The 20,645-nt window shown below is 39.8% G+C and overlaps 1 protein-coding gene across 6 annotated transcripts in view; it reads right to left on the bottom strand.

Annotated features, from left to right (window-relative positions):
* diaph2 (diaphanous-related formin 2) overlaps positions 1-20,645 on the bottom strand; it is a 373,465-nt gene that overhangs the window by 31,159 nt on the left and 321,661 nt on the right. For 5 of the 6 annotated variants that reach the window (XM_055016416.1, XM_055016420.1, XM_055016418.1 and 2 more), the window contains 2 exons: positions 20,434-20,526; positions 18,481-18,546 (listed from right to left, as the gene is read on the bottom strand). In XM_055016416.1, coding sequence (XP_054872391.1) covers positions 18,481-18,546; positions 20,434-20,526 — 159 coding nt within the window. The remainder of the gene's footprint in view (positions 1-18,480; positions 18,547-20,433; positions 20,527-20,645) is intronic. The other variant, XM_055016421.1, reaches the window with a different exon arrangement.

Raw genomic sequence — 20,645 nt, 5'->3', positions numbered from 1 at the left:
TCTTATCTAAAGGGTTCTTAGCAATCCTCAGGCCAGCACCCATATTAACAATTTGGTTTTTTATTGCACCAGTGTATATTATGCCAGTAATGATCTGGGAAATTGCAGACTGGGAGTCTGAATATGAAGCAAATTGGGAATTTTTAGAGAAGAACCAGCGTTACAAAACAACTTACTGCCCTTTTAGTCTGCAGAGATATTATGTTTACAAGCGTTCCTGAAGCACAGCATTACCGACATCATTTTGAATACAACGGTAATGCTTTCTCTCTCACAGACAATCTGAACGTGTATCATTTTTGTCTCACTGCTTATTAATAACCTCTGTGATGTGACACAAAGCTTAGACTGTAACTGAAGCGCCGCATTATACAGTCAAACATTCAACAAACAGACGCACCAAATTTGTCGTTATTTTCTTAAAAGTGTTCGGAAATGAGGACATGATGAAAATGTGAGAATTCAGCGGGAAAGTCAGAGGGTGGCATTAGAAGGTAAAAAAACCAAAAAAAACCAACAAAAAACCCACACACGACACTTCCCGAGGGGTTAGTTGCAGTGTTATCACATTGTCAGTGAGTCTTATTCACAGCCAGTCCTCCTGCCTTCATGTTCCCTCTGCCCTCTGTCACATGGACTCTCTTCTTTTCTTAGATCCTCCACTCCAAATGATCTACTTTTTTTTTGTACCCATATTACAAGCAATTTAAGGGCAGTTCAGTTGGGCAGGTACAACACTGCACTTCAAAGAGGATATACGTATCGAACGCTGAATGCAATGACACCTTGTATCTTGTCATTATTGTTCAGCTGTGGGAACAGAATGAAATGTCTTCAACCAACAAGGTAACTTTAAAAATATTTACTGTGGCCATCGTCTGTATATAAACTCACACATTTAAGGAGTTTACTGTTATTACAGTGGCCAGAATGTCACTCGTAAGTGGTGTATAATAATAAGAGGAAGGGAAGTTGGAAGCACGACAGACCGTTACGAGGGCAGAGCTCCATCTTAAGGCTACGGAGACATTAACAGTTCCTATATCTGACCACTGCCTGAAGGCTCACACTCTACACATTTTGCCTGTTGCCCTATCTGGGGCAGCTATATTTGATGAGAGTTGACAGTAGTAAAAGACTGTCTGCATCAAAAAAAAAATGGTCACATTCTGACTCTAGATAATAGATGTTGCCATTCTAAGCCAATAATAGTGTCTATAATGAAATCAGTGGAGCAGAAAAGAGGCACTCTTTCATTTCCTTATGCGGGGCCGTGCGTTTTGTACATCCCATTATTCATCAGGTCCTGGCTGCTGATAACTGTCCCATTTGCATCTGAATCAAGAATGCCTCATAACCTCCCCCCACCTCCAAAACACCACCCTCATGCAAATGAAGTGACCTAAAAAGAGCAGGTACTGTATTTAGTTATTTGTGAGTAATTGTGACCTACTCTGGAGGTTATGTTAATGTGGTGCCAAGGTGGAAGCTACTGTACTGGCAACATCATATAGACAGTAAGAGGATACTACAGAGTGTCTCGCACCTATGTGGCTTCAAAACATTCTGTGATAAAAGTTGTTTGTGTATTTCTTTTCTCCAAACCAGGAAGTTTTTCTCAGGATGCTGGTACATGCACTGTATCTTGTGTTGCCCTTTTTCCCCTGACATGCCCTACTTTTATGAACAAAAGACAGGACAAGCGTGCATCGCAGAAAACGGTGTATAATCTTGGTCTTGCTTTTCACAGACAGCTTGACTCACTCCAGTACACTCTGCAGTTCAAGGGTACAAGACTTCCTTATTTAAAATCTCTGCCACGAGTCAGGAACATACTGTGTGATATTTGTGATCAATCGCAACTGCAGAAAAAGATTGCTCCGGCTCAAAATAATAAAAAAGATGCTATCCATAAAGTGGTGATCTTTTGAGGGATGAACTCCTCAGAGGAAAGTCTAGCTGTGCCACACAGACTGTTCAAAACCCCAGTAGACAGACAGATTAATGGACTGTGCCTTCACATACAGTAGTCGTCTTAAACGTTAAAGATGGAGTCTGGTGCAGTCCTCAGCTGTATCAACTGCACAGTGAGGCAGCATATGGTGATATATATGGTGATATAGATGTAATTTGCCAAATCGCATGCGCATTGCTTGACTGTTTATAAAAACTTTTCTCTAAATCCTGCATTCACGCAGCCAAAAATGAACAAAACACACTCACTTACACACACAAAAGAATAAAAACTCATCTGTTTCACACATGTAAGCAACACAAACACACTCCCAAATGCCAGAGGGCAAATGGATAGAAAAGGGGTGTGGGGGTCCTTTGTGCACTCTGAGTTTAGGTCTTTGCCATTAAATAAGCTGGCACTGCAGAGGTGAGCCGCACTGACAATGATGTATGGGAGAAACACAATCCATTGCCGTTATGAATTGGTTGGCTCTGGTGCGGACAATGCTTGCACACATGCGCATGCACAGATACACGCAACAAGACACACGGACATTTGTAAGCAAGTGCACAGACACACACAATCAAGAGGCAGTGGAAGAGCCAATAGTATCTTCCTCTCTTCCAGACAAATTCAATTTTCATCCAGGACATATGTAAGCTGATTAAAACAGCCAACAAAGACTGGAGAAATATGTCACATCCTTCAGGACTGGACACAATATAGAGTGCCGCTTTGGCAATGGCATGCCTACTCCTTCTCTGTCTTTCTCTTTCTAAGTCGCTGTTCTCCTCTGTCATGACCTTTCTGCATCACCTGATGCCATCATGCATCCCTTTCTTCCCATTCTGTATCACTTCCTCTTCCTTTCTGTAATCCCTGGCCCTCATTTCTTCTGTCCTTGAAAAGTCAACCATATTATTCATGATACTTTATAAAAAACTCTGCTATTAGTTCATTTCTGTTGTTCCTCATCAGCAGACATACATAATGATTTAAACTGTCTTAGTAACATAACTAATGCTGAGTAACAGCAGAAGCAAAAAATAATATTAATTGATAAGTTCAGTTGCTGAGGTGCAAATGTCCCCTACATGTCACATACTATTTGGAAATGAGGTAAAAATATTAACCGGCTCACTAAACAGAGAAGTTTGGTTAGACAAAGAAAGGAAGCCAGAGCAGCTTTGTTTTCCACTTTGCACTTGTGGCTGGGGTGGGGCCTTGCCAGTCAAAAGTGTGTCACATAGACACACAGACAAACACATGCCCATGCACTAGAGGCACCGCAATGTCTGTTTAGCCACCGCAATAATGTCATACCACCAGAAGATGTGTGAAGAACACATCTAAATTATGAATGGGGGAAGGTTAATTATGGATGGAGGGAGGGCAGAAATAATGCCTTAGACATTTCCCTGAAACACATGGTTGGATACATGGCTATGGACCCAGTGCACACTTCTTGGCAAGTATCAAGTCAGAGAGACTCCCTAATTAGCTAGTCGGCGCTGATAATGGTTGGTCCTTGTTGCATGTGAATGTATTCAACCTCATTTCTGTTCAAGCGTATGCGTCAAATTAATGCGTAAGATGAATAAGCTTTACTCAAGTTGACAAGGAAAACTGTTCTATTGTCGACAATAAAGCAAGAAATTTATTATATGAAAAGCAATTATACTCAGATCTCCTTTTAGGATGATGTGGAAAGTGATAGTCAAGACAGACAAAGGGAATCCATGAGGAGAGATTAAAACATTGATGATGACATCTGTCAAAATGTTCTGTTTTGGGGGGGAAATATACCACTTTCATTTTCTTTGTCTTTAAATGCATTTAACACACAACTATTTGACAGGTTTAGTATGTCGCTTTCTCATACACTTGGAGTTGTAAGTCTTGTCTATTTATTGCAATCAACCGTCTGCATTTTTGTGGACCACTGATTCTCTTTGCAAGAGAGTTGCACCTGCAGCTCTGAAAGATTGTAATGGGCTGTCAACTACAAACAAAAGCAGAACCCTGCAAAAAAGGGGTCAAAGATTTGGTTCGATAGCAAGAAACTGGGGGATGCAGACTGGGTTGGTGGTGCGACTTAAAGACAAGCAAAAGGATCAGGGTGGAACTAACAAGGGGCGTGTTGCCGCCTGTGTGGGAAGAAAGACAGGGCCATTGGGAAAGAATGATGTTCCAGACACCCGTGGAGCCTTGTTTTGGGGGCTTGTGACCTCTGGAGGTTTTGTGGAGTTGTAGGAAGATTAGTCAAATGGCTCCACTGCTTTTGTGTCATAGCCATGACAATTCACCCGGTGCAGAGCTTGGCTATAATTGAACTTTTACTGAAAACAAGAGATTATCCTCAATTGCCTACCATCTATCCAGCCCCCACGCTACTTCAAAATAAAAATAATTAAATTAACTGAATGATGTGCATGTCAGCTAGTTCCAGTCATACTTTACTTGCATCTACCACGCTTAACCCCAGTACTACATTGCTAAAGTTCTATTTAGCAGTGCAACACAGTTTCTCAGCTATTTGAGACATGAACACTGTTGTTACACTAAGCTCCCACAATATCTCTGTTTCCAGTCATATCTGTAACTCTGTCACCTCTGCTGTTTTACAAATCAAACCACAAGTCTAGATACAGAAGTCTGCAGTTTCTTTGTATAGAGAGATCACTATGGCAGAGTAGTTGTGACATAATAATCTAAGTTCACATTGGTTCATTTACTGGCGCATAACTCTGATGGCTAACCACAGCATAAATACAATTCTAAAAGTACAAGTGGCAAATAAGAGCAAAGAAGTTAAACTTCTTTGTTTAATTCAAGGTTCAAGAACATAAGGACAGAAGGGGGTAAAAAAGCCTTCGCTCTGACATCCTGAGGTTCAATAGACGCAGAGTGGTGATGCACAAGGCCTTGTGCGATGTCTGCCTGTTGCCATCCTCAGCACTGTGGGCCTTGGGACATCCACATGGCCCATTCACCCAGCTCCACTGAAACATTCAAAGGATTGCTTCCAAAGGGCCAAACTTTTGTTCCTTCACAAAAGATCTAACCAGAGGTTCTCCCATAGATGGCAGCCCCGTTCAAAATCAGATTATTTCCAGTGAAATACTCCTTTCTCCATCTGCCAGTTAACTATGTCAGTGCCATTGTGTCTTACTTGATAAAGCTCTCCAGTTTGGCATAATGGAGGCTGGATGTGTATTATTGCTATTACTGCCATTTATTCGAGGAGGAAAGAGGCACACCCCACCCCCACACTCCTTTCCTTATATTTTTTCTTTGAAGAAAAATCTGGGCCACATGCCCCAGAGGAACGCAAAGTGCTTTAATTCATTCGCACCTTTTCTCTCTGGCTGCCATCTCCAAGGCCTCTCTTTATGCCCAGAAGTGATTTGTTCAGGCTGGACCATCAAAGCAATTATGGCAGCGGCCTGCTTCCCTATTATGAAGAGAGATGACTGACAACAGAGGGACGGTGCGGGGGGGAGGGCACTTGGATTCAATTTATTTGATCTGAAAACATTTTTTTTTCATCCACTTGAGTAACAAAACACAAACAAACTCGTCAGGTTATCTCTTTGAGATTTTTTTTTTTTTTTTGAATAAAACATCTTATCCAATTCTCTATGTAACACTTTTCAATTGCCTTTCTCACCTTCCTGGCCAAAGTGATTGAGAGCCACAGTTAGGTGATGCAGGACAGAAAATGCCAGCAATGTAACAAAATACTGAGAGGCATGGCGGGCTGTGATGTGTAGCAATTAATGTAATGGACATGAGAGAGCACAATCTGTGGACTAATGAGAATGTCTTGTATTACAGTGCAAATGCACAGGGTCGCCAAGACGCCTATCATTACTGGGCTATAGGAAGATGGCTCACCACAAAAGGGGATACTCTATAAATGGATAATGCGGGTGGAGAGAGCAGAGTACGGCGCCACTGAGCCGATGTTCCATCCAAGAGTAATAATTCAGCCTGGAATGACATGGGGTCACTGGGATAGATGGAGACAGGATGTGAGGAAAAATAAAGCATTTAAAGAAAACAGGGCATTAAGGTTTAAGTGGGGGACAGCAAGGAATGGGACAAAGTGACGTTGATAAGAACGTAACTGGAGTAATAGAGGAGTAAAGAGGTAAGGGGTTGGACTGAAACAGAGGAAGGAAAAAGAGGACAAGGAGCACACAAGGAGAGCAACAGCCTAAGAAAGGGGACAAGTGAAAGGAAGAAGGCGAAAAAAGATGAGAGAGCACAGAGTATAGACAGCAATGGGGCAATATGACACATTGGCTAATCAGTCTGCTGTCTTTCTCTTTCACAAGCTGTCATCTTGGCCATCAAGTCATCAAGACCTTGTGCCTCTTCCTCTCTCATTGACTGATTCCCCTATTCAATTATTCAAGGTTTATAAGCAGGAACCATCTATTCAGCTAGCAGCAGAACCAGTAAAATAACGAAAGGGTTGCTTCTTCAGCCATATTGACCGTCATAAAACTTTTACAATTGGCAAAAGAAAAATCTATTTCTCAGACAGATTGTTGCCACCACATAAACATATTAGTGGTGGCATCTGGAGGGAAGAAAGTGCCCTACCATGTAGGAGACTTTAATAATGCAGACCATAAATGATTTTACATGCTTTCTCACTAATCATAATATATGATGGCTGAATATTTACAATGATGGAATGCTATATTTAGCCAATGCAGAATATTTATACGTATGTGTGATGCACATGTGAGTGTGTCTACACTTTCAGCCATGCTGCAGCTCGGATGTGTGCAGAAAGTGATTTAGGCATGTAGCTGTGGCTTTAGCTTTCACGCTGACCTCACTTTTCCTTAAAAAGCGAACCTGCGTGAGTCACGCTGTGACACAGAAATCAGGTCAACCGCTGGTCTGCCAAGGAATGCTAAGCTTCAGTAAACATTCCCACAAACACACAGAACACAATCACACAAAAACAACATACACGCACAAAATGATCAAACACGTAGGCACACACCCAGACACACACTCCCTCCCTCACTTGTCAGAAATCTTAAGGAACATCACAGCTCCCATCTGCCATAATCTGCCCTGGGGTAACAGTGACCTGAGCTGCTAGAAGAAACTCATCTGGAGTAGAAGGAGAAAATAATAATGGTTGAGGTAATGCAGTGTGCAGTCTCAGCCTTTACTTTGCTGGCTAAGCCTTTGGGGTGGAAATGTTACAAACTCTGCAACCTCGACTGGCTTTCTACTAAAGCGTGACCCTCATACTGTGCAACTGCTTCTCAGGACATCACCTAGTAGCCACTTCTTTTGGTTGTGGACTTCACATGCACACCCTGATCAGTTTATATACAATGCAATTTCACCCATGCACAGAAATATATATAGGGGTTAGCAGACCTCAGCAGAGATCCTCCTCCAAATGTCCAAATCATATCCTACTGGAGCTCAGCTCTTTCAGTATCACAACATCACTGACTTCAAAACAACACTTGCAATCTGCTTTTTAGACTTTGTGTTAATCTGAACGAAAACTTGTAAAATTTTTTGTTCTTTTCTTTTTCCTTTTTTCCCTGACTCCAAATCCTCCAGAGAATCATGATGTTAATTTTTCTGTGTATAAAGTGGATTATTACAAGAAGTCTTAGACAGAGTTCTCAGTTATGCTGCTTAAATGCAATAATATTTGCAGCAGTGTCATTAGTGTAAGCATGGAACTTATCTAATAAAAACACAGCAACAGATAGTTGGATTAATTATCAAAACCACATTTATCATACTTAACATATTAGTTACAGTAGATTATCTATCTATCTATCTATCTATCTATCTATCTATCTATCTATCTATCTATCTATCTATCTATCTATCTATCTATCTATCTATCTATCTATCTATCTATCTATCTATCTATCTATCTATCTATCTATCTATCTATCTATCTATCCATCCATCTATCTATCTATCTATCTATCCTCCCTGACTTTGTAAATTCGACAATGTACAAGTGAGTCAGGCATAATTATGCACGACACTCCCACCGCCACACATAGATACACATAGATCAGACCCCAAATCACTAACCTTTACCATCTATCTGCTTAATCCTCATCCACTGGAGGCAGAGGGTCTGTACTGTGGCAAACTGTCTATTTTTAAACTTGACATATTAGTCATCTCTTAGGGGAGTAACATTGTAATTTATGGAATTCATGAATACCAAGCTGTTGTGTTCCCCTCTTGTTTATTTCCCCTCCTCTTTCTCAGCACAGTGTAAGTGCTTTGGATGATTTCAGATGAACTCAGATGCAGTTGGGTACGATCGCCGTCTCCACAAGAGCACAGATGCCAATCAGCTGCTGCTAAACAGGGAGCGTGGTAGTTTCTCACACCACACTTTGGGCATGAGGTAAAATGTATAATAAGTTTTAACTTGATACAACGATGTACATCTAAAAATCTCAGAGTAGACAGTTGTTCCCCATCTTTGTTTAGTTCCCCTTAACCTTTATTACTCACAATTACTTCTCTTTCAACTTCATCTTCATCATCATCTTTCTTTCAATCTTCATTTATGTTTTAAATTTAAGATTCATCCTTCAATTAGTGAATCAAAAATGTATATTGAGGTAGTAATTTCTTGATGAAAATTATGAGGACATGCAGTGCAAGTAATCTTTAGGATGGGCAGACAGTAATATTGCAGCAATTTTAAACTTGGCATTCTTTGTGTCCCTACAAGAATGGACCAAAGGTCCGCTGGCAGACCTCTGGCCAGAGGTATTGGCTTTCAAAGCTAATGATCTCAAATTGTACACTTGTGGGTAATTAAGCATCGCTGTTCCCTCAGTAGCTTACAACAGCAAATATGTCATTGTGAGAATAAACAACAATTATACTAACACTCATTACACTCTAATTGCATCATCAGAATCGCAAGCAAGGGGGCATCTTATTAAAAGCTACCAACAAAAAGCTCAAACAAAAATGGAGGACTGAAGCCCAACAACTTTACAAATTGACTTACAGAAGTATAGGAGGCGATGTGAACACTGGGATTCAAAAATAGAGCATGCATTTTAAAACCCTCATGGGTATTTGGTGGTCAACGACAACAGCAACGTGCTACATGCACTTAATGTAGCTGAGAGCACTGCTGAAGCTTGAAAAACTCATACAGGCAAGGGAGTAATATGACCCCACTCAAATCTTTCCATCAGACACTAACCAAATAGAAGTCAAAAGAACAAATAATAGAAGGGAAGAAAAAAGAGAGAAGCAGCTAAACCACTGGGATTAGTGCTAAGTAACTAAATGGGCCATATCACTTTTCCATTATCAGAAGGGAATAGCTATTTCAACTGCTGGAATCTAAATAAAAAAGGTGGACTCTGTCCTTCCCACGTCTTTTGTTCATTCGTGTGTAAATGCCTTATAGCCATCTGTTTCTTAACTTCCCTATATGAGCAAATGGAGATTTGCCATCGCATCCTCGAGGCCCATTAATAAATAAAGTTGACACAAATAAACAGATAAATAAATAAATGTGAAGCGCTTTGCAAATGGGCATCGGTCAGCATTAGTGATGGAACCATGTCGAGAACAATCATGCTTGACTGGATGGGGGAGTGCCTGAGTGTAGGGAGCATTCTCGCCGATTGTACACAGTGTGTGTTGTGTGTATTTGAGTATCTATGTGTGAGAGAGTATGGGGACATTGCTGTTTTTTTTTTTTTTTTTTTTTTTACCTTTGTACCTTATTTTAACCTGCTGTCTTTAACTGTTTACGGCTTTCCCTGTTGAGACATCTTTCCATCGTTGCACGATACACCTACTCACTTCATTTCACTGATGGATTTCTTTTCTACTTTCTTTCCCTCACATATGCGTCTCTTTTCACGCAAGATCACAACTTCTTCTCGCTCCTCTATCGCTCTCTCTGCATTTCAGAAATGACTTAAATTTTCTCAGTTAAAAGGCAAATGACTCATCAGCTGGCCGCATTTTTCCTGGAACATGTATTATGATGAGGGAATTACTTCTCACTTGATGTTTTCACAGATGCAAAAGCACAGATTTCTTTTGTGCCTGTAAGTCACATTTTTCCCATCAGGGTTTGAACCAATATATACCTATTCTAATTTTTTTCTTTTTGTTGTTCAGACAGTTAAATGGATGGTTTGCTGCATACATTCGTGTTTAATAAACAAATCACCTTGGATGTGAAAGTTTGCACAGCCTACTAAGGTAGTGGGAGTCTTACTGCTGTTAACACATTTGCAAAATCACACTTTTCATAGATTCAGGAGTAATTAATCTTTTGCCTTCACTTTGTTGCAAATGAGACAGACAAAAGTTTTAATCAGATTTTAAGGCAACAAAAACAACAATTGAAAGGGTGTTCTTATCTTATTTGCTGTAAGATATGTACATATCATTTGTCTTGTGATCAGTTTTATTGTTTCTGCTTTCCCAAAATGTCTTTCACTATTCATCAATTTGTCCTGTATTTTCCTATAAGAACGGCAAGTTCTCCTTTTTTCAGGGTTAAAGAACGAACAAATATATGTTGCATGACTATGATGAGCCTTTTATGCCAGAAGACAGAACACACAGTTGATGTTACTGTTGCTTGTTTCGACCTCAAAAGCATTGTTAATTAATTATGCATTATTCATTTTGATCTAAAAATACTATATTGGTTAAGGTTCAGAAAAAAAGCAGCATATTAAAATTGCTCTAAAGATGGGACTTTCTTGTACTCCAGAAATGGAAGGTGTGATTTAATTAAGGAAACTGAACAACATGTTGAATTTTCCTTGTAACACAGCAAAGTGTGAAAAAAAAGATGTAAAAAATGTTGCAATATTTAGTTACTTCAAGCTGAGAGCATCACATAGACTGTAATTTCTTTCATATTCTTGTTCTCAGCATCACTTTTACTGATATCTGCTACTGAATAGAACATTAAACACTCCTTGACACATTCTCTCTTTGTCTGTATTTATGAGAATTACCATTATCAGTCATTACCCGGTATGCAGCTCTTTTTCTGTACCTCCATATTACTGCACATCACCACATCAAGCCGGCTGAGTGGGGATGCAAAATATTAATTCCATCTCATTCTGGTTGACAGATTGTAGATAGTGGCTGACACTTCAAATGCAAACATCAACTTGGACATTACGTCTTATACTTTAATAACAGCCACATCATATTAAGGAGTTAAAAACACACACACACACACACACACACACACACACACATACACACATACACACACACACGTATGATAGGAGAGGAGGAGGCATTTTATTCTGGCACTGTGTCTTATTGTGAGAGGAAGTCATAACCATACAGGATGGCATACTATTCCACCGCACATTATTTGCTCTCTAGCTGATCATCAGTTGGCCCCGCTGTATGCCTAATGAGCGATAAATAAGGTTTAATTCAACCGACACAAGTTGCCCATCCTTCAACACTAAGCATGATGGCTTGGACGAGATTCCATTGGAATTATATGAGGGCAATTTTTCAGCTAGTGGGATGGTCCGATTGCCTCCCCTATATTTGGATTTCATAGGCATTCCTTTGGCTTTAAGCTCTGCAAGTTTATAGGTCTATTAGGAATACATCAAACAATGAACGACATCAATCTTATTGTGTGAATGTGCCCTGGGTAAAAATAAGATAAAACCTTCTATTATGGAGCCTCCAAAGCACATTTGCCCTCCAAAATTGATCCAGTATTGACAATTTACACTTACGGTGACCTTTCATAACTGCCCACATACTTGAAAGCCAATATTGTTTGGAGAGTGAGCAAGAAAAACACACAGCCCACTGCAAATGCTCTAGGATGTTATTGAATATGATAAGTTAGTAGACATTTTTGCTCTGCAGTTCTTCGTTGACGGTCCACTAGGCGGGAGGGCTGAGCTCTTTTTACATCAATGAAGGTCTGCACCTTTGACAACAATACTGAATATAGCTGTTGAGAGCTTTGACTCTAGTATGTTAAAGCAATAGGCCATGCACTTCATTGTGAAATGAAAAGGAAAAGACAAAAAGGGGGGGAAAGAAAAAGTGAGCGTTACCATAAGAAACTTGGCTCCACAGGCAGGAAGTTGTAAAAAGGCACAATGGCATCGAAAGAGATTTTGCACAGCCCCCTGTTGATATCCTGTGCTCAAGTAGATACTTTCAGTGTAATTCAAACAGCAAAGGGTTTAGGGGGTACTTAAGAGCAGGGGCAGGGGTGAGTGACCCCTGGTGTCCACTCAGAGAGGCTACCTTTATTAAGATTTGATTTATCCTCTCAAAATGGCTCCATGTCACACTTCACTTACTTTACGTCCTCTCTTGGCAGAGTCAAGCAACGAATCAGTTATGCGCCAAGGGTACTCAAATGGTACATAAAATCTTCATCTATATTTCCATGATGGGCTTTCTGCTGAGGATGAAAAATGATCAGGTCCAGAGAAATGCCCTATGGGTCAATAGGGGGGACAGTGGCTTTGTCTATGTCGGAGGACATCAAGTCTTAAATGGAGTGGCTGTCCATGCCTCAGTTCCTTCCCATCTGCCTTTCCCTTTGGCTGTTGATAAATATCCTTATCTATAAGAAACAGGTGATAGATTTCAAGCAGCACGTCTCTACAGAGCTCTTCTCTCATCCACTCTATTGGTATCTCACATTTACTAAGCCATCCGAGCTGTAGCACGAGGCACCGACACCCTCTGGGTCGCTCTGCCCCAAATCATGTTAGCTTCACTTCCTGTAGGAATGCCTCTAGGGCTGCCCCAATGAATAACATCTATCAACACCCTGAAGTGGAGGCCAGGAGCTTGTGGAGGCAAAGAGCTTTAGCCCTCAACTCAGAGGCACCCTACAGCAACAGTCCCTATCTGATATGTGACACAAGCTTGAATATGTGTGTGTGAGTGTGTAACGGTACAGGAGGACTACCAGAGAGGTTGAGAGACAACAAAGGGAGATAAAATGATGGGTACAACATATGTGTGAGCAAATTAATTGCTAAGGGAATTATGATCACTATCGCTTCCTGTGATGTAATTTAAGAAACAAACGGCTGACTTTCTCTAAGATCAGGGGAAAGATGAGAAAATAGCTGCCAGGCTGAACATATTGTGGTTGTCTATATCAGGGTGATGTGGGTAACAAACACAAGAGTAATAGGAATGGGTATTAAAAAGTCATTTAAGTCACAAATGAGGTTGGGGGATGTAAGAGAACACAAGGATATTCTTTATCTTTACTAGCATCTCCGTAAAGACACGTTCCTTTACACTTTTCATTTGCCTCTTTGCAGATTCATCTCCTTTCTTCCTTTAAAATTTCATGAGAGAAAATAGGTAATTTAATCTTCATTAAACATACAAGGGGCTCACTCTCTGGCCTGACCAGCTGAATTAACTGCTGGCCTTAGAGGGATTAGACAGTTAGGCTGAAATTCTGCAACCCCGACAAGCATTATATCATTGCATCTCTGCTCTTTTAATGGCCATAAGATGATCATTCTTGGTTCAATGTCAAATAAGTCCTTAAGAGACTCACTATATAGAACAGAGGAGGGAACTTTTGATGGAGTGACCCGTGAAGGTGAAGCAGGAGACTAGGGCAGGGAGAGGAAGGGAGAGAGGCCCTGGTTTTGGATTGTAATGACATTGAAAAGGCAGTAAATAAATAAGATTGGCTTGGTTCTCTTTGAAATCTGATTGATGTGTCTTTTGGGATGCCCCCCCAGTATGAAAGACCTACTGAGTCTGTGGCTTTCATCCCTGACCGAAAATCGATGAGCCAGGATGTATGAGAGGCTCCTGCTCTCTACCCACCAATCTCTTGCAAGATTCCCAGGTAACTGTCTCACAAGAAAGGGAATAAGAAATGCTATAGTAGTAAGGCAACTTGCATCTTTTTTTTTTTTGTAAAACCTCATTTTCAATTACACTCTATGAAAAACACTGAAAGAAAAACTAACCGTGTAATATACAGCGTTGAACCAGCTGGATTTAACACCACAAAATACTTTTCAAATTGTCTTCCTGAAATGAGACTGAACTTACAACAGTAACGTGGCTTTTCTGGTCTCAGTCAATCCAGTTTCTGTATGTTGAATTAGGAATGGCTGGTGTAATTGCATAACACATGAGTAAGGCCTCCCGGGTTAGATTTTCCATCTTACACAAAGTGGAGACAAGGAAATAGGAAATGCTTCTGGGATTGGGTGTAATTGTGATTGGCGGCAACTAGAATTGTGCTCAGCCTGACACTTGAGGTAGTCTGTTGAAGTATAGCTTCGCCTAAAGGACGACAAAGAATTGCATACTGGGTTTAAATGAACTCCTTTTGACGTAAGCCAAAATTTTTGTGTGACTCTGAGAGACTCTCTCTGGTACATGCTGCTCGTTTAAGGATGACAGGAGGTTAATCAAGCTCTAAACCATGAGATTACAACAGACATGACAAGCAGGATCGAATAGATTTGGCACTCTGTCTGATATGGCTGCTCAGAGAACCTTCTCTAACAGTAAATTCCTGTACTGAAATGCCATCAGTCTCATCAGAGAGAAAACACATACTATATATATATATATATATATATATATATATATATATATATATATATATATATATATATATATATATATATATATATATATATATATATATATATATATATATATATAGTATACTGGAGTAACAGGCCAAAGACTGACTGACTGAGGTGCCTTTTGTCAGCAAATCATCTATCACTGGGGAACTTTGCTGTCTTTGGACTGTTTTTTTTTTTAAAATTCCCTCAAACTGTGGGTAAGATTTCTGTTTGTCCCTTTTCATTAGATGAGGCAAATTCCCCGCTATGTTCTATAGCAAGTGAATTCATTTCCAGATTCCATTTATGAAAAAAAAATAAAATCCATGGAGCCGGCATGTCAAAAGGATTTTCCCCTCTCATCACCTCAGAGTAGAGAATCCATGCAGCTGTTTATCAAACCAGTACCGGGCTCCATATCAATAAACAGAGGGCTGTCAGTGCATAATGCATTCTGGTTGCTCAGCAGCGGTGTGTCTTCAGAAAAAAAAAGTGCAGAAAAGAGTCTGATGCACAATGTCATGTAGGAAATGCAACAATTCTGAGGACCACTATAATTTTGGTTATCTCGCAAAAATGTGAAAATAGGTCACAGACATACAGAACACTACATAAATATCATATTTATAAAAAAGACAGACAGTATTTAGTTTTAAAATGATCCAGTGGCACATCATATGGTGCATTTTTTTGGTTTCATTGGATAGTTTTAGTGGAGGTAGACAGGGAATGTCATCTTGTGGAAATTCAGGGCAGCCAATCATTTTTATCAATACTCATGAGGGGGCCCAAGTTGCATTAGAATCTGGCCACAGATAATACAGTAAGACAGACTTTGCTCTACTAGGCCAACGCCTTCAGATCAAGTTCCTGGGTCTCCTCCCGATTACTGCAAACACATGCACAGAACACCACAATAGACATCGTCATAACAAATTAGCTGCACTTCTACTGATTGCTCTGTCTTTAATGGAGGAACCAGACATCCAGCAAAAAAAACTGACATTTTTACTCACAGTTTATTTTCCTTCATAACTCAGAGTTGATGGACACCGGCCAATTTCACCGAGTTTTCACTTAGACTTCACTAATAGTCAGACTACATATAGACATCTAAATTTATCTCTTGGACAAAGTTGAACATTCCCCATCAGTTTTAACAGGGACTGATTTGGGTGATATTTAAACTTCACAGAATTCATGACATAAAACGTGGCTGATCGACCAATCTCTTCAAACCAGCAGGTTTCTCTATCAGATATTTTTTGCCTTTTGGAACAAATTGTATTTAGATTGGTAAAGGTGGAGCGTTGCATCTAGGTTCAGTTTGCCAAGAATGTGCATTACAACACTTACAACACTGCCAGAGCTCAAACAATATATCAGTTAAACTCGGGCTCCATTTTGTGTTCTGTGATAAACATACTTACTTAAATTTAAATCTTTTACTTGGGACAAACACTTGCACCCACTACAAAAGATCCACTGCATACTTTTCAAGTATCACACAAATGGCCAAGTGACCTTAAGCAGGAAAGAACAAAGCCTCACCTGCATGTTAGAACCCTACCTGTCGTTTCCACCTAATTATTCCTCTCCCTGCCGAGCTACTGCGTTGTAGGTGCTGCCCTCCCAAGGACCCACCGAGGCTACTAGACTCTCTGACACTGCAAGCCGAGGCAAACCACACAGGAGCAAACAGTCAGAGCCTTTGTGAACCCTCAGGTTCTTTGAAATATCAAACATAGCAGTGCTTACTGGGGGTTCACGAGTTTCCAGACGATTGTCACTCTTTATTTCCACTCTGGACAGCTGTGGAAAAAGCTGTCCAGCTCCTGTCTAAGTTCTTGATGCAAGAGCTGCTGTTGTGCATAGAGTCAAGCCTAACTATATTTAATTGGTACTTCCACATATTGACTACTAGCATTAGCTTCTTCCTACCAAAGAGATAAAATTTCACATCTTTAAAGTCAATTTCACAGCCAGGTGTCAGGTTGCCACGGCCCATTCCTTGGCTTGGTTATGAAATTACTTGAACAGGTTTCTGCTAACACGAGTGAAACTGTTCATTTTTTCACCATTCTTTTTAAATGCTTGATTTATATGACTGAAGCATCACATGTACAGACTCCTGGTATGCATTCTCATCTGTGAATACACGAGCACAATGTCAGGTACTTGGACATGCAGCAACAGCAGCAATAAGGAAAACATAAAAAAAGCAAGCGAGAGCCTGCAAAGCATAAAAGGCAAAGATCCTTCAGGAAGATGCATATCTGGGGTGCTGTTGCTCATCAGTTTGACATTTACCACACATATATGTGAAAAGTAAAGTAATACACAAACACATAGTGACTGGCCAAAGCACCGAGGCCCACAGATCTCTCCAGCAGAATAACTCCTCAGCATCACCACAAGACAGGGAGTGATATCATGCTGCGACAGCGCAGACTAATAGGAAGAAAACGGAAATTAGATGACAACTGTCGCTGCTCTATCAGACAGAAATTGTGCTGAGTGAATTTCGTTCCAGTAGTATGACCACTATCAGGATTCTATTAATTTAACAAGATTTAAAATTCAGGATCAGGAGGCACCTGAAGGACAATTTCCATACCTTCCATACTGTTATACTTTACTTTATTGGATTTCAAAGGTATTCACTGTAAGATTTACATCACGTCACTCAGCACTACAAGCAATAATGTCCATAATAGTCTCTCCAGTCCAGTTTTCTTTTCTACCCCTGCACATACTAATGTGATGAAAAGGAACTCTTGACTAGTAATGAAACATGCTACAATGTTTAAGGGCATAGTCACTAAGGTATACATGTAGGGATACATTTCTCAGTGCTGACTTCAACTGGAATTTACTGTGAACTTCTCTGGTCTTGACATCAGCTCTTGTCTCTATAATTAAATACTCAGGATTTCATTTTGTATGTGAATTTCTGTCCATGGACATTAACCAAAACTTGCTTCCTAAGACATTTCCAGAGAAACTGGCATAATGTTGCTGTATGTTACGCCTAAAACCTAAAAATACTGTTAGTTTTTTGGGTTTTTTTTTGTATTGGGTAGAATAAATACACTGGTCTTTAAAGATGTTTTTTCATGATGGTATTTTACATTAATGACTGCATCACAAATGCAAATATAAAGTAAATATTTGTTAAAATTAAAAAGTATGGCAAAAAAAAAACGTAACATTTAACAGATGGTCTCAAAATGTTACAAAATGAGCATTTTCAGACTTTAAATAATAGTTTTGGTAAGCGCTACATAAATTACATAAACTTAAATGCTCTCAGAAGTCCTGAAGTTGTTTTAGTTCACACTTTATATCAAAATATTCAACAGGTGCCATCAGGACACAAGGAAGGAATGACTATTTCTTGCAGAGCACACTCCCATTGCTGAAAGTAACAGCTGATGCTATATTGTATCATCACCTGTGCATGTCAATTTTATCTGATCTCGAGGTCTTTCATAAAGTAATCAGTAATTAGTTCTTTCTATGTGCCCATGCAAGATGCACGTTCAAGCAAAACCAGTACTAATTTTCAGTTTTCAACGAGTCTTGTGCATGTTGCATTTTGAGATATGTTTGTAATGAAAGGTTCCTAATAGTCACTCGGTATGTTTATCATTTTAAACCTCCTCTGATTTATTTTTGACGTACAGTAAATCTTACACATTACACCTTTGAACATTTGATTATTTTCCAAATCAACTGGAGTAACTCAGCACAGGACTCTGCATGTTGTAGAACAGCTCAGCTTAAGTGTTCTGAGGGAAGGATGTATGAGTTATGCAGCCAGTGGAAGTGCAGTATGAAGCAAGACGGTTTTGTGTTTGAGTTAAAAAGGTACTTAAATACACACACCTAGAGTTCTGTTACCATAGTTAGCACCCGGCCACCGAGAGGCTGGACTGGAAGGGCTTTGATCACCTGTAGCAATGTTGGTGATGAAAGAAAGAAAGAAAGAAGGGAAGGATGGAGAAAAAGGAAAAGAGAAAAAGGTATCAGAGGTGACTCATTTCAGATATTGGCAGAACCACTCCCAGAGTCTGGCAAAAACCCCTTCAGGTCTGCTAACACACCTGCACAAACATTTGGACAGACACAGGCTCACATTAAACCCAAATACAGAAATATGGAATGGAAAAAAGGTGGAGTTAAAGAAAAAAAAAGGTGGTTATGGTCATTGATGAGCAGCATCATAGGTGTTGAAACAAGAGGAAAAATGTGATTATGCCTGTTTGTTGCTATACACTTATATGGTATTTAGGTCAACACACTTTATACAAACAGCAGATTTACTAGTGGATGTCCCAGTTGAGAAATCAGAGACACACAGTCACACATAGAAGGTAACGCTGTGCACTGGCATATATTGAATATTGAACGTGAGCACTGCATAAGAAAAACTTTTTTACATTAGTGTGTACAACAGGAAATAAATGGTAGAGGGAAAGAGGAAGTGGCCCAAGACAAGATGGAAAGAGCCTGGTCAATATGTCTAGGCCATGCCACCAATTAGGTACTTTTTCACTGCCAAATAAAATAGACAACAACACATAGGACAGCATATGCTAAAATTCTACTACTAATCTTTACAAATATTTTATCTTGTCTCCTCTGCTAACAAGAATAGCTACATCTGATTGGTGTTACAACATTAATAATTACAGTAAGCCAATCTGCAGGCAGGCAGCAAAGAGTAGTGTGTGTTTAGAACAGTTGGAGATGTAACACTGCCAAATGACCATCTAAATATATATATAATTAAAATTTGTGTGATCTGCTTCCACTGGGAGCTGTAGGGTGTTTGCTCTTATGTAAAACATACTGTGCAGTTGAACTATATTAAAAATGCTGGCCTCACAATAGGAATTCAGTGGTACAAAATCTGGGCACTTTTCTTTCCTGAGATTCAAATCTTTCAGGTTTTCAAAACGTGGCATGTCCACCTTTATTTTCGATGACAGACTCAGTTCTCAGCATGGAGAATACAGTGTTGCACACATTTCTGGAGAGACATTCTGCAGAAACATATTTTTATTATTTATTTATTTATTTATTTTTATGCTGCTCTGTGCTGGAGGGGTTGTATTGCTCTGCGTCTATCTTTAAAATACCCTAGAGGTGTTTTTTTGGATTAAAGTTGGGTGACAAACTTGGCCAGGTCAAAGTTTTCTCTTTAGAAACTCTTGTGTGATATCAGCAGTGTGCTGCGGATCGTTATCATGCTGGAATATTCCTCTTCTGCCTGGCTTCTGTGGACTGGGAGTCGACTTGTCAGCCTGTATGTTGGTATATCCACAGGAAATCATGGTACAATCTATAAATGTCCTCTCTCTAACACCTTTTGCATTCCTGCAGCGTCATATAATCACACTCTCACCTCCATCCTTGTGTTGAGACTATGCATTCACTGTGGTGGTCCTTCCAGGTTCATACCTAACATGCTGCACCCCATCTGAGCTGAACAAATTTATCTTGGTCTCATCTGACCAAGGAATGTGCTCCTGATACTCATCATGTCTCTTTTCATGCCCTGAAGTTTTGCGCTGAAGACCAAGCAAGGATTTTTTTCTTGAACGCTATCTATAGTTGTTTATGCTTTCTACTGATCAATACAAACAAAATGCTGGCACTCACTGATCCATAAACAGCTTGTTTATTGTGAGGCAGAAACTAAGCCGTCATCAGAGCAGTAAAAAATAAAAATCTAAATACTTTACTTGTCAATATAGAAATAGAGGTGATGTAATTTTGAATCATCAGTATTTAAGTGACTTTGTGCAAGAAAGACAGTGTTTTCTGCTGTCCTACCGTTGCGTGGTGTCCGTTTTCGTCGATCACGGAAGGCTGCTCCGGACTGTAGAGCTTCCATTAGGCTATCCATTACACCAGTTTCGTCTCCTTCTGCAAGAGAACATAACGGAAGAAAACATGTTTTACATAACATGTTAACAAAGAAGGATAGAGTGCACGATGATGTAGTCTTTACATGTGCCTATAAAAATGTATACACAGATGTGCAT

The sequence above is a fragment of the Amphiprion ocellaris genome, chromosome 13 (assembly GCF_022539595.1).
Source record: "Amphiprion ocellaris isolate individual 3 ecotype Okinawa chromosome 13, ASM2253959v1, whole genome shotgun sequence".
Taxonomy (NCBI): Eukaryota; Metazoa; Chordata; class Actinopteri; family Pomacentridae; genus Amphiprion; species Amphiprion ocellaris.
Note: the sequence above shows the minus strand (reverse complement) of the source record. Positions and strands in the feature narration are given on the sequence as shown.